Source organism: Acanthaster planci, linkage group LG04, assembly GCF_054643075.1.
Source record: "Acanthaster planci isolate LZ-2023a linkage group LG04, COTS_SCS, whole genome shotgun sequence".
NCBI classification, from domain to species: domain Eukaryota; kingdom Metazoa; phylum Echinodermata; class Asteroidea; order Valvatida; family Acanthasteridae; genus Acanthaster; species Acanthaster planci.
This window is the reverse complement of record NC_141780.1, coordinates 22,676,028-22,690,602: the sequence shown is the minus strand read 5'-3', so window position 1 is coordinate 22,690,602 and position 14,575 is coordinate 22,676,028. Positions and strand designations below refer to the sequence as shown.

At 40.3% G+C, this 14,575-nt stretch overlaps 2 protein-coding genes across 3 annotated transcripts; both read right to left on the bottom strand.

Moving 5' to 3' along the window:
- Positions 1-1,364: 1,364 nt before the first annotated feature.
- On the bottom strand, positions 1,365-9,537 carry LOC110984141 (arylsulfatase B-like). 2 transcript variants are annotated; one of them, XM_087135976.1, is made up of 8 exons: positions 9,197-9,537; positions 6,939-7,222; positions 4,944-5,130; positions 4,514-4,680; positions 3,985-4,192; positions 3,015-3,264; positions 2,641-2,804; positions 1,365-2,543 (listed from the first exon to the last, which is right to left on the bottom strand). In XM_087135976.1, the coding sequence occupies exons 1-8, from the start codon at positions 9,198-9,200 to the stop codon at positions 2,278-2,280; spliced, it is 1,530 nt and encodes a 509-aa protein (XP_086992102.1). In that variant the 5' UTR covers positions 9,201-9,537; the 3' UTR covers positions 1,365-2,277. The 2 variants fall into 2 exon arrangements, with proteins under 2 accessions (XP_086992102.1, XP_086992103.1); XM_087135977.1 differs by lacking the exon at positions 9,197-9,537 and adding an exon at positions 8,886-9,157.
- A 1,263-nt stretch (positions 9,538-10,800) lies between these two features.
- Positions 10,801-14,360, bottom strand: LOC147799492 (arylsulfatase I-like). The gene is made up of 7 exons (XM_087135577.1): positions 14,357-14,360; positions 13,826-14,109; positions 13,166-13,352; positions 12,682-12,848; positions 12,411-12,469; positions 11,159-11,322; positions 10,801-11,066 (listed from the first exon to the last, which is right to left on the bottom strand). Exons 1-7 carry the CDS (start codon positions 14,358-14,360, stop codon positions 10,801-10,803), a joined length of 1,131 nt encoding a protein of 376 aa, XP_086991703.1.
- Positions 14,361-14,575: the final 215 nt, after the last annotated feature.

Sequence of the window (14,575 nt, the reverse complement as noted above, 5' to 3'; positions counted from 1 at the left end):
TCACACGCTGTCATTCAAAGAACTTGAAATTTAATATCTTTTTGAGCACACTTCAAAGATCACAAGCAGAATGCTTGAGGAATACAGTGGTCATTTATATTCATTGGAACTGTTTTGATTCACCGCAACTCCAAAGCCCAAACAGCGTATAAGTACCTACAAGGAATGATTAAGATAGTTGTGAACGCGCGCATACATTGCAGTCATCGTTTGCCCCCCCCATGAGAAGTCTCAGTCTATCTAGGAACAGCTTCATGTAATCTTACAGGAAATAACTCTTCATTTCTTTGTATTAACATTTCCTATTGCTGTCCTCCCAATCAATTCCTTGCTTTATGCATGCATGAAAGCGTGCAAATGCCAGGGAACAAGGCGAGAAGCGATGGTTAAAGTTCACCATGAGTGATAGAGCAGAACTTCACGACTCCTGGTAATAAGCAAATAATTAGCTTAAACGAGAGGAAGTTTGTTCTAAGCCGTTTTCCAATATTCAACTTTGTCTCCGTCTCAGGCTTCGTTTAGGAAATTAATCCCCGATTGTGGGCCTGAAGCGTTTAACTTAAATTGAAGTACTCTAATGTTTTGCTAATCTGCATCTTCCTTGATCTTTTGTGGCACTATCAGACTTACTACTGCGCTTACAACCTCAAAGTCAGCAAGTAAAAAAAAAACAGTTGAGGCCTGCGACGGAGTATTGCAAAACGGCCCTATAGTGTAATTCGACCGCCAGAATTGGAAGCCATTACTGCGGCGGCACAACGCTCATGGACAGGTGGTACGCGCGCGTTACATGCCTCTTCAACCAACAGGGTGTCGTGATTTGCTAAAGTCACGCGCGCGTCAAGCTGAAGAATATGCGTGTGAGTGCGGTGCCACAGCAATGGCGTCTAATCGGATTAGTCTACACCCAAACCACATACAGATCCCTTAATCTGCTGATTAATAATCAGATAATCTTTATCAGCTGAAAAAAAGTGGGCGGGCGTAGAGGGCGCCAAATGGAAAAATGGCCCTGTTGAGATGAAACGACAATGGTATTTACGTAAGTAGTATCCCGTTTACGGAGTAATTTCCTATGGGAACAGTGGCGAAACTAAGGGGGTTGGGGCACCACCCCCTCGATCGATGCCTATCCCCCCGTGGCCCCCCAACCCCTGCTCAGAAATTAAAGAAAGAAAACAAAATCTGGTGATAGTCAACCCTAGTTAGTGTTTCAGTTATGATCAAACCGACACTGAGTGCCCTCCCTCCAGAAAATAGGGGCCCCTAAGTGTTCCCTCCCGTTAAAGCACAATGCATGATACAACTGAATAACACTTAGGTCTCGGCCCGACTAAAACTCAAAGAAATCAGAATCATCTTATCAAAATATGTGGTTATAAGTACACATCCGAATAAATAATTTTTAATAAAAAAATAATCAGAGGGCCACAGAAAAAAATTAATATATTCATCGTTAAAGTTGCACTCTAACATCTTCAAATAAAATTTAATAAGATAAAGACGGCACAAGCAGAAAAACGGTAAAAGGTTTAAAGATTAATTAGGAAAGATTAAGGTCACTAAGGCCTGTGCCTAAAAAAGGTCGCCGACAGGTCTCCAAGACAGAGAGGAAATTCCTATTTGTACCTTGTGGTATGTTATTTGACGAACGGTTTCACAAATATTTAATGTTATGATGTTTATTGACCAATACAAATTCTGAAATGAGGAGAAATGGCTGTAGTGATCATTTTTTCGTAATCTATAAACAAACTCAACAATTTTAGATTAAAAGGTATGGTCATTCCAAACATGGAAATTACTGCATAGGAATTACAGAATAGCAGACCGACAAACTTAGACCCAATAAAACATTTTGGAGACCCTAATGAAAACTAGTGAGACACCTAGATTGAGCGATTCATACAAATATCAGAGTTACGTGACAACGGTTTCATGACATTTTCGCCTCAAAACTTCGAAATAATCAGATGAACATACTTGTCTGATTCAAATCTAAATCTACGTATTGTCTACAATAAATCACATTAGATCATAATATACGTGTTCAGTGAATTTGGATACTATTTCCCCTATTCATGACCTCAACACCAGAAAATTAATAACTAAAAAAATAGGCAGCATGAGCAAAATAGTTTGAACAGCGATGTTCGTCTTAAAACGAAAATGAATGCTGTTGATAAAATTCGACTGAAAACACCTAAAATTTCATCCTATTCTGACTATATATTTACAATGAAATTTAAAACAAATTTTAAAACACAATATAAAGATCTAAACCCAGTTAGTCCAAGTTTTATTGTGATATTTGGGATTTGCTCGTGGGTCGTTTGCTGGGTAAACCACCGGCACTGATCCCTCGTAATAATACTGTAACCTCTTCATCAAACGCTCCACGATGTCTGGACGTTGTGATGACATGTCTTGGTATTCGTTGGGATCCTCTCTGATGTTAAACAACCAGACCATCTTATCAGGTGGGTCGTGTGGGGTGGGAGGGGTGATCCCAGAACCAGGAGGGGGAATCCAGCTGCTGTTACCTGTATGAGGTCAAAGGTTACAGGTCAGATCCAGTAGAACGTCGCCTCTACGATTATCATTGTAATGCTGAGACACATATACATGTACGCGACCCACCTGGCGATCCAGTTATAAGCTTCCAATCGCCCGAGCGTATCGCCGCCCGTATGGTCTCATTAAACACTTTCTTCCCCAGTACAGGCATCGAGTCTTTGGTAGGTGGAGCAAACAGTGGATCGATATTGTGCAGAAGTTCATCACGAGGAGACGGATCACCTTGACTGTTAAGGGAAGATGCAAAGAACTTCCTGAAAACATAATTGCATGCGTTCAAGTAAAGTGCGTACAAGAATAGTTACCAACACAATTAATTACAGATACTTTTTTTTTTACAAAATAACAAGCTTGGTACATGATCCCTGTTTTCTACATTTTCGGAATTGCACAGGGTAACTGTACAGGGTTTCAAAATGGGTTTGCTGATATGTTACCTTATTGTATTCCACACGTTAAACCCATCCAGTTTGGTACCATTTAAACTGCCTCCTGCAAGCCCCGCAACGAGTGTAGGAAACCAATCGCTGACATGTATGAGTTCTTTGTTGATGGTACCTTGTACTTTGGTTGGTAAGAGAGGACTATGCACAAAGCCTACACCGTGCATACCGCCTTCCCACAAACTTCCTTTCCACCCACGAAGGGGCCAATTGTTGCCACCTGCAGCTATTTGTCCTCCATTATCTGGTTTTCATTTGGAGGAACAAAGTTGGGAATGGGAAAAAATTGAATTAGCTATAGAACTCAGTAATCATTGATACGATAAGATGAGGTCCAATGATGTAGACAGTAGAAACAAACATTTTACTTTCGTGGCGCACTTTCATGGCTAAACGCGCCACGTGCTGCACAGCGCCACGATCCATACACAAGAGACCATGGTTTCCTTCACTCCTTAAATCTATCTAGTCACAGGACCGACGAAGTAAAATGTAAGCTACAGATGTCAATATCTAAAAGAAAGATAACAGTTCATTTAAAGATACAGGCAATGAGATCTCACAGACAATGCGATGAGAAACACACTTGTTTTACAGACGAAGCGTGGACATTCTTTTGTTCTCCTGTGGTTAAATAAGGTCCTTTTTTCTCCCTCTAGGATGACTCCTTCGAGGTGGATTTTTTATGACGATTTCCTGGACTGTTTCTCTTCATTTTGCCACAGGTAACCTTGACCCCAAAATGCCTCTGAAACTGTTTTTCAGAGAGGGGAAACATTGTGTGGACGTGTGCAAGTCCACACAACACTATCGTACCCTGCATTATTTGGACTTCTTTTGTGCAGAGGTCCACACTGTGTTTCACATTCAACCTACCATGTGTGATTTTTGCTATATCCCCAGTAGTTCGTGCACACAACCTTTCGGGAAGGCTAGTTCAGTCTTCACTATAAAATTGACGAACCTGTTGAAAAGATGAGCACTGTGTCTTCCCAGAGTCCTAATTGGTCCATCGTCTGGGTGATGTTACCAATCCCTTCATCCATACACGCCACCATCCCAGCATAAATCCTCCTAAATTTGTCTTGGATGTGCGAATATGGAATCATGTACTGCTCTGGTACTTCCAAGGGTGAGTGAACAGCTTGGAACGGCAGATAGAGAAAAAATGGCTACAAAAAGAAAAAATACAAGCCTATACTTTGAGTTCAGACATATAATTCATAGTGTCACAAGCAATGTTTGATATTGTTTTTTGCTTTTAGTTTTGTTTTGTTTTGTTTTGGTTTTTTTTTGATTCGCGCTAAATTTAATTTAAACCTACTGTAAAGTTGGCCCGTTAATTCATGTTGTGCATATTTGTTTATCACTGGGATTGAAAGACAAACCTTGAAAATTTCGATGATGTCTTGGCTTCTAAACCTTCCTTTTTGTTATTTACAAATAATGAATTCATAATAGTAAAGTAAATCGCCTGTGCCCGCCTATTTTACCTTATTCGGAGTTTGGCTGTGCTGACGAATGATGTCTTGCGCTCGTTGTGTAAACACCGTGGTCGAGTAGTGACCAGTATAGTTCCATGCAACTATTTCATTCTCCCTAAAATCATATCCTTGCCATGCAGTGTGGGTATAGTAGTCTTGGCTTCCAAGCAGAAAACCTTCACATGCATAGTTGGGCCGCAAGCAGAGAGAGTGATTCAGATTGGAGATTCACTACAGTCCTTTGTATGTTTGTCATGTTTTTGAGGACTACTAGAAAAATATAGGACAGATTCTACAGTCGCAACGCACAACTTAAAGATCACTCTTACATTTCTTAAGAATTTATACCACCATTACCAAACTTAAATGAAAATATCAAACAGAAACAGAACAAAATCGTGTAAAATAAAAAAAATGTGGAAGTACAAACGAGCCTTACCAAAGTAACTATCGAATCCGCGACGAGTCGGCCAGCAAGCTCTCTTATAAATCCCAAGATGCCATTTGCCCACAATATGGGTGGCATATCCTAACTCCTTCAGTTTCTGGGCCAAAGTGACGTCATTAAGGGGTAAGCAGTCGGGTTGTTCAGGCCAAATAATCCCATGTTGCAACCCAGTATGGATCTAGGGAAGAAGAAGTCTGTACAGGTTATGACAATGCAGGGAAGACGTCATTTGAACCAACACGCGGTCAAAACCTGACATTACTGCACTTCAGTAGCAAATTCATTCTCATCGGTTGTCATTGGGAATTTTAAAGAGACAATTGATCAGAATTAAATGAATACGTCTGAAATAACGAGCAATGAGTCCTGGAAAAGGGTAAATTTGCTTTGCGTCACATGCAACAGAGAAGCAATGAGCATTAGCAAGCAATAAAATTTAGAACGTTGACGAATTATGAAAGCCCGTTAGTGCAAAAATTATTATTTTTCTTATTTTTTGGTTATTTTATTTATTTACTTATTTTTTAAATATTTTATATATAATTTTTTTTCTTCATTTTCCCCTCATATTTTTGGAAGACATCATGGCTGCTGCAGCTCCGGACAAACGGAATCTACATTATGGCGAAATAATTGCTTCTCTTGCTTGTAATCATATCAGTCTCAGCCAGCGTAACTTACACCGTAGATTGCCAGAACTTGGCCTTTTTCGCCAAAAACACCACACAGACATTGTTGATGTTGCGTGTTTAATAGAAGGGCAGTTGAGTACCTCAGGGCAACTTTGTGGTTATCGGTGAAGGCACCTGAGAGTGCACTCACGTAAACGGGCCAGAAATATGTCCGCCGAGCTCATGAATAAAAGTTATACACTCAAACTATTCTATATTAGAGCGTCCTGAGAGCCATGGAACTGGAGGATTCAAGAAATGTGGCACTAAACCTCAGGCCCGGACTCAGGGCTTCCAATTTTGAGCCGTTTGGATGCACTCAGGTCCGAAAGTGACACTATTTAGCCGTTTTGCAGAGGAATGCATTTTCAAAATGGCTACTTATCCGGGCAGTAAAATCTCTTTCATTTTAGGGGTGGTCTGCTCTCGGTAAGAATTTCTCAAAAATTCATTGGTCAACTCAGTAAAAATTGAAAGAAGAATGAAAGAAGACATGTCGAACATCGTTTTTCTGTGCAGCCTGAACACCTGTGAGAGTTGTGAGTATTTTTGAAAAATATTTGTGAAGTATGGGGATTTATCACTGCTGTTTATGGGAACTGATTTGCTGCGGTGCACCCCTGAGATCCCTTCAGAATGGTCTCCTTGTAAGCTGAGAAACGGTGTGCCATCTTCTGGGATTACTAGACCCAGAGGGAGTCGAGCAAAGAAAGCGACGGCGGCTACAGAGAAGGACATACAACGGAAGAGCCTCCCCCCCAAAAAAAGACAATGCCCACGTACCAAACCTTCGTATCGTAAAGTTTCGAAAAATACACCCCCCCCAAAAAAAGAAATAAAAATTAATAAAAAAATACAAAAATTATAAAGCAAAAAAACAAAACAAAGAACACTTTTTAAGTAAAAAAAGAAGAATTTAAAAATCTAAAAATCAATTAAAAAAATTGGCACTAACGGGCTCTCATAACGAATAGCAAACTAAACATATACTCTTTAATGTAGCAGTCGGTTCTGCTGCATCCGTTGGAGGTGGGTCCGCCCACCAACTAAAGGCAATGCAAGGCTCAACAACTAAAAACAGACATCAAAGTTCTCCTGGTCTGCTCCTGATTCGATAGATGATCGACTAAAAGGGAATCAATGGGTCAAAGGTTATATAGATTTTAATTAAGGCATCAGATTACCTCACTTGGAAATCCACCTACCCCTACATTAATATTCTCCATAGTAAAATAGCATTACGCAGTTATAGTAGTTCTTTACAATATTTTCAGCACAAAACTCCAATAATTTCCCTCACTCATTCTACACCTACCTGGTATTTTCCACTCATAAGCTGGCTTCTTGTTGGTGTGCAAATGGGCTGAACGTAATAATTCTCTAGTTTCACACCCTCAGCAGCCAACTTGTCCAGGTTGGGCGTTTTGATCTCCGAACCATGGTAACCGATGTCACGGAAACCATAATCATCAGCCAAGATGAAAATGATGTTGGGCGGTTTGCAGTTGACAGGGTTGACGATGATCACAAGGAAAAGTCCAAGCAAACAGAGAATGGAGAAAAGGAGCTTAGCTTTAGGTTGTCTGATGGTAAACATACCTGTAAAATAATGCATACACAAAAATCGATTATTTAGATTAGGATAGACAGAAATGCTGGAATAAGCCTTCGATCTTATTAAAATGAGGAAAGTGTTTACATAGCCAGGTTTACATAGCTGTGTAACCGGTTTAAATTGAAACTTTTCGAGACCCTTTTGAGAACGAAGGGGTCCTTGAGGACATGGTATTGGGAATGGAGAAATGTTACACAAATTGTGACGATCGCTAAAATTTGCCTCCGTATATACGCCGCGTCATACATCGCTGGTCCCATCAAGCCACCTATACTAATTACAGACCAACCTGAGAGATTAGTACCTTCTGGTATTAGAAATTAAAAAATCAGAAAATAAGCCGATATACGGCTTATTTTCTGATTACATACATGTGTAATTCGACGCCGGTCCCACTTGTGTGGCCTAACTTTACCACTTTTTGCTATTTTGTGAAACATGTATTTAGAACTGGCCTTGTTCTGAATACAGTGTACATTGTTTCTTTTAAATTTGCACTTACAGATTTGCATCAGAGGAGTAAATTAATTTTATTTTTTTTAGATTTAATTATGCAGCAAAAAATGTTGATGCACACTTAATCTTCAGAAAAGTTGAAATCAGCGTTGGCTTTTCAAATGTACTTTATAGCAAAAGGGTATTTTCCTTTTGGATACTCGTTTGGTGTTCTACGCACGAATAAGGAAGACAAGAAATTGATTGGAGCGATTCCCTGGATACCACTGTAGTCATCCGTATTAAAATCCACTACATCCATAAAAGAAACTAGTGTTATAAGCAAGTGATGCTTTATGTAACATTCCCTAAAACGATCATTCAAAAAAATGAACATTAAAAGGGTAAGGCATTTAAACAAGTTCGTATAACAGAAAATAAGTCATGCATTTTCAGAATAGTGGGAACTATATATTTAAAATTCTCAGGTATATACTAATGACTTCATACATGTATATTTATAACCGCAAAATGTTCTGAGATCACGTTATGTTCAACTTTCACAGCGAGGGTTCTACCACAGCAAGAATATGGGGGAATCGGTTCTATGCCTCCTCAAAGGAGCAAATTTTTGTTAAAAATAATAGCAAGGCGATTCTTTTGTCCATTTCATTTCCCTACCTTGCAAAAGCGTTTTAAAACGCCAAACATGTGGTGTCACCCCTCAGAAATGTCATAAAAGGCTACAGAAGAAATTCCAGAAGAAACTCCCCCCCCCATTTGGTTTTGGATCTGCCCTCCAGCCAGAGAACACGTTCCAAATCGCTATTTTCATTGAGCCTTACCGGTACCTATTAGGAACTTACAAAACTGAACACAGACGGTTATTTTAAGATATTTATTTTCACTTCTTGGTTCAGTGGTCACAATGTGCATCTACAGATCATTTTGGTTCGGCTATATAGGCCTATTTTAATCATGCAAAAGAAACGAAAACTGTTGATTAGAAAATTAAATGAAGATGGGGGCTTCGTAAGGTAGGCCCTATGGCACAGAATCACAAAGGTACCATCTCAGGGCCTGCGATATCATTTCGACGCTAGTCCACTAGCAAATTTGTCTTTTCAAATGAAAGGTGGCTTGACATTAGACCTACGCCTTCCAGAAATGGACAGTATTTCATTATTATTGGTGGAATCACCACTCTCTCACCTTTTTTCAAAAGTTTTTCAACGTCGTCTATGAGGGGGATTCGGGACTGAAGAAAATTCACACTTTGGCAAAACAGGATGGCTCCCCCGCTAACGTTTACAAAGATTATGTTTCAGCATGGCCATGATGACAGACAAAGCACTAATGCCCTGTGTTTACCTTCTGTATCCCAGTCAATAATGCACACACTAACCCGCCATCGCAACACAATTCGGTATACGGAGACATGATCAGTCCATGTAGCAATAAGAATGGTCTTTGCTCGATGTTCCGTCTGAGTGGCCCTTGGCGCGCGCACTGACTGAGCTTACCCATTTTCTTGGATCGATCATCAGACTTCTCAGCCCCTGGTGTACGGTTGATCTCGTGTTTGCTTCCTGATGAGAAATCGCATTTCCGTCACCTACAATGCCAGCTTTCTATTCAACTTATACCCGCCAAGATAAGGAACGAAGGGGTACCCCCTACATGTCCAAACTCTACAGACTGTTGTTACCTAACACATCCTCCTTATAAATTCCGGTCCGACCAACACAAAAGGGTGGAAGGGGGGGTTCTCTCCGTCCCACGTGACGTTCTGGTCAGCCAAGCACTGAGGAAGGACGGACCAAGAGCTTACAGCTTAAACACGAAGCAGAATGCGTGCACAAGTCACAGAATCGGTGATGACCTGTCTACGCTGAGGAAAGATGCAATCTTACGGCTCCAATCCTCAGCTGTGCACGAAATAGTGTTCGAGAGTTGACACCTATAGTATCAGCACAGTCACCCCAATCACTAACTTCAGGCTTTTTTTTGGGGGGGGGGGCGGTTTCTCCCCCCGCGACGGGTCTGGTTTTATTAGTCTGTAACCGTACATTGGTTTAATATGTGCGTCTTCGTTCATTTTAGCCTCCGCAACGCACTGTGCCATGTGTTTTATCGCATCGAGGTTGCTATGACTCCAATCCTCTCATTGTGACTTTCCTCATTTTTGTCGTATTCCATAAATACCCATGCGCATTTTGAGGTATGCCAAAATTTCTGTAAGATAGTCAGTGCATATGCTGTTGGAAATTTCCTTATTCATCAGTGGGCGGGTGTCCACTAAATTTTAGATGGCAAGAGACAATCACATTTACATGAACTTCAGTCATCAATATCAACCCTCATGATCACTGAGATGAAAGGACACCTTGAATCACATGATAACGTTCGCAAACGAAGAAAAGATCAAATCGCCGAACAGGCCTTTATTAGGCAGAAGCTATAAAAAAGAACAACTTGTGAGTTTTGATTTAAAAAATGGCTGCAGTGATTATTTATGAGCAAGAACAAACGTAAATAGTTTCATATAATCCTAAAATAAAAATCTTCCGTATTTTTCGTTGTTAATACACAACCATATACCAAACATGAAAATCACTATAATGATATTATGAGAAAGAACTACTTCCAATGTTTTGGACAACCAGGAAAATATTCGTTAGATATTTAGAGCTGCATGGAAACGTTTCCATAACAACTGTCCATCTTACAATGAAATTCAAATTAAAAATCCAAGAAAATACTTCATTCTTACAGAATCAAGATATTTATTTGTTACCCATGATAAATTACATCAGATCTTAATTTACACACATTAGCATATTTATTTATACTCATGAGTTCACAAAAAAATTACATATGTGTGGGCCTACATGTCCAAAATTTTGCGTAACATTCAAACCCCATTCTTTGGTCGTTAAATCTCAGACGATGGGCGTCTTGTACAGCCAAAACAATTTTCAATGACAAATTGAGAAAAACACTTATAAAAGTTACAAAACATTAAAATCTCCATGCACGAAAGACCACTTGAATTGTGTTATTGCTCATTTTGATAACTGTCTCTGCCCATGCTTATTACCTCGGTGACGAAATGTTCAAAACAGGGTTACTCCCAGTTACTCCAAGTGTTATTGTGATATTTGGGATTTGCTCGTGGGTCGTTTGCTGGGTAAACCACCGGCACTGATCCCTCGTAATAATACTGTAACCTCTTCATCAAACGCTCCACGATGTCTGGACGTTGCGATGACATGTCTTGGTATTCGTTGGGATCCTCTCTGATGTTAAACAACCAGACCATCTTATCAGGTGGGTCGTGTGGGGTGGGAGGGGTGATCCCAGAACCAGGAGGGGGAATCCAGCTGCTGTTACCTGTATGAGGTCAAAGGTTACAGGTCAGACTAAGTAGCCTCTACGATTATCATTGAAATCCTGAGACACACATATACATGTATGCAACCTACCTGGCGACCCAGTTATAAGCTTCCAATCGCCCGAGCGTATTGCCGCCCGTATGGTCTCATTAAACACTTTCTTCCCCAGTACAGGCATCGAGTCTTTGGTAGGCGGAGCAAACAGTGGATCGATATTGTGCAGAAGTTCATCACGAGGAGACGGATCACCTTGGCTGTTAAGGGAAGATGCAAAGAAGTTCATGACAATATAACTGCATGCGTTCAAGTAAAGTGCGTACAAGAATAGCTACCAACACAATTCATAACAAACACGTATTTTTTTATTTTTTTACAAAATAACAAGCTTGGTACATGATCCCTGTTTTCTACATTTTCGGAATTGCACATGGTAACTGTTCAGGGTTTCAAAATGGGTTTGCTGATATGTTACCTTATTGTATTCCACACGTTAAACCCATCCAGTTTGGTACCATTTAAACTGCCTCCAGCAAGCCCCGCAACGAGTGTAGGAAACCAATCGCTGACATGTATGAGTTCTTTGTTGATGGTACCTTGTACTTTGGTTGGTAAGAGAGGACTATGCACAAAGCCTACGCCGTGCATACCGCCTTCCCACAAACTTCCTTTCCACCCACGAAGGGGCCAATTGTTGCCGCCCATGTAAATTTGTCCTCCATTATCTGTTATTTTTGAGGAACAAAGGAAGGGAAGCCAGAAAGAAATAAAGTTATCACTTATAAACGAATGCGATCATTGGTGTAGAAACCCTATGTAATTAAACACGTGTCAATACAGATGATGTTTTTTAGAACAAAGCAACATGGAATGGTACTGTTAACTTACAGCAATTAATAGTCTGCACCTTTCAAACCTATTCACACTTCACTGGTATATGTCGAGAATTTCTGAAAGCAATGTAGGCCCTATGTATAGATGCCATTGAGGGTCATCTCATCCGTAATAACACAGAGATATCACAGACAGTTGATCTCCACTGCCAGGCTTTGTTCAACATCTCAAAGACAAGGGACTGAAGATTTCATGCATTTTAATGGAAAGCTAGTTCGGACTCTCTCCAGAACACACACATCTTTCAATCTCTAACGATCGAAATGCCGTAATCAAACCCTACGAATATGAAATTAACGGACCTGTTGAGAAGATTAGTACAGTGTCTTTCCAGATTCCCAGCTGGTCCATCGTCTGGGTGATGTTACCAATCCCTTCATCCATACACGCCACCATCCCAGCATAAATCCTTCTATATTTGTTTTGGATGTGCGAATATGGAACCATGTACTGCTCTGGTACCTGCATGGGCTCGTGCACGGCTTGGAACGGCAGATATAAAAATAATGGCTACATAGGGAGGGAAAAAGGGACAATTTTACACTGGACACAATAGTGTGCGCTGAGTTCTTTAAGCAAACCAAATATTGATTGTACCATTCGTGCTAACTCTCTTGAAACAAGGAAAAGTAGTCTGCCATGATTTTTGGAGTATTTAGTTCATCAGGGATTGGAAAACAAACCATTCACTCCTTTTCTTATTATTATTCCGCGCCCAGTACCTTGTCTGGAGTCTGACTATGCTGTCGAATGATGTCTTGCGCTCGTTGTGTAAACAGCATAGTTGAGTAGTGACCAGTGTAGTTCCACGCAACATCTTCATTTTCTCTGAAGTCAAATCCATGGTCTATACTGTGGGTATAGTAGTCTTCACTTCCTTGGAGGTAGCCTTTATGGAGTTGTTAGACACAAAAGGGGGTGAAGTTGAGTTTGTTTTATCTTATAGGGTATATTTGATTTAAGGGGGAATTGCGGTGTCATGATCGTCGCTTTAATAATTCACAGTGGCGCACTATTTAAAAGTTATATATAGGCCACACTCTAGCCTGAAGAAGTAAAGACGTGACATTCGATTGTTTGAAAAAAAGTGAAGTTCGTACTATCATCTAAATCAAGTAAACGGTATCAAAACGCAGTTCCATAAGTTGACAAAATCAAATGAGAACCTGCGTAAATTAGTACGTTTTCATCAGAAGTGGACCTTACCAAAGTAACTATCGAATCCGCGACGAGTCGGCCAGCAAGCTCTCTTATAAATCCCGAGATGCCATTTGCCCACAATATGGGTGGCATATCCTAACTCCTTCAGTTTCTGGGCCAAAGTGACGTCATTAAGGGGTAAGCAGTCGGGTTGTTCAAATCCAATAATCCCGTGTTGTAACCCGGTGTGGATCTATCAAACAAGAATACCGGCTGCAACAATTAGACAAGAAAACAGCAAGCAAGACAATGAGCTGGCATTGGATCAAAACCTGGAAGTGTTTGAACTTTACTCTTTAAAAGCTTTGATGGTTTCGTCCACTCTACGTTACCGTAACCGGTAAATCGTCCCTTTGCACTCTTTTTCGTCAGAAATCAAGACAGTGAGCCAAAATAGTCACAACGTCAACGCCACTACAAGTAGAAAGGTTGAGAGGTTTTAATCCCAACTAATCAATTTAATAATTAAACACACGTTTTCGAAAAGCTACTTAGCATGTTGAGCCCGATGAAAATTACTTAATTGATGAGCAAACCAAACTTTTCAGTTTATATCTTTTCGACTCAAACCTTGTAACAGATAAGGAGGTCTATGATAGGTGTTCACCTTCAAATACAAAAGGGTTTATGTTTCTGTCTTCTGTTATTTTGCCGTCTGAAACCTACCTGGTATTTTCCACTCATTAGCTGGCTTCTTGTTGGTGTGCAGATGGGCTGAACGTAATAATTCTCTAGTTTCACACCCTCAGCTGCCAACTTGTTCAGGTTGGGCGTTTTGATCTCGGAACCATGGTAACCGATGTCATGGAAACCATAATCATCAGCCAAGATGAAAATGATGTTGGGCGGTTTACAGTTGACAGGGTTGACGATGATCACAAGGAAAAGTCCAAGCAAACAGATAATGGAGAAAGGGAGCTTAGCTTTAGGTTGTCTGATGGTAAACATACCTGCAAAATGCATACACAAAAGTCAATTATTTGGATTAGGATAGACAGAAATGCTAGTCATTAATCTCATAGTGCAGCTAGTTGGACTATAAAGGTTTTGAGACCCCTTTGAGGAGGGGTCTTCGGTTCTCCGAATTGAGAGATGTTACACAAATTGTGACGGTCGCTAAGGGTATTATTGGTTTACTGTTTCGCTATATACATTGTTACACGCTGCGTATTATCATCGCTGGCCCCATCAACTCACCCATACTACTTACAGACCGACTTGAAAATTTCGACCTGATATTTGGATTATTTTGGACCGACTTGACAAATTTCGACCTGATATTTGGATTATTTTCTGATTGTGCTCATATCTGATTCACCGCTGGTCCCACTATGTGTCCTAACGACTTCGCTGCCTCGACCATTACTCTGATTTTCCTCTTACTGACGGATATACATTAGGAGAGTAACTTAGCTA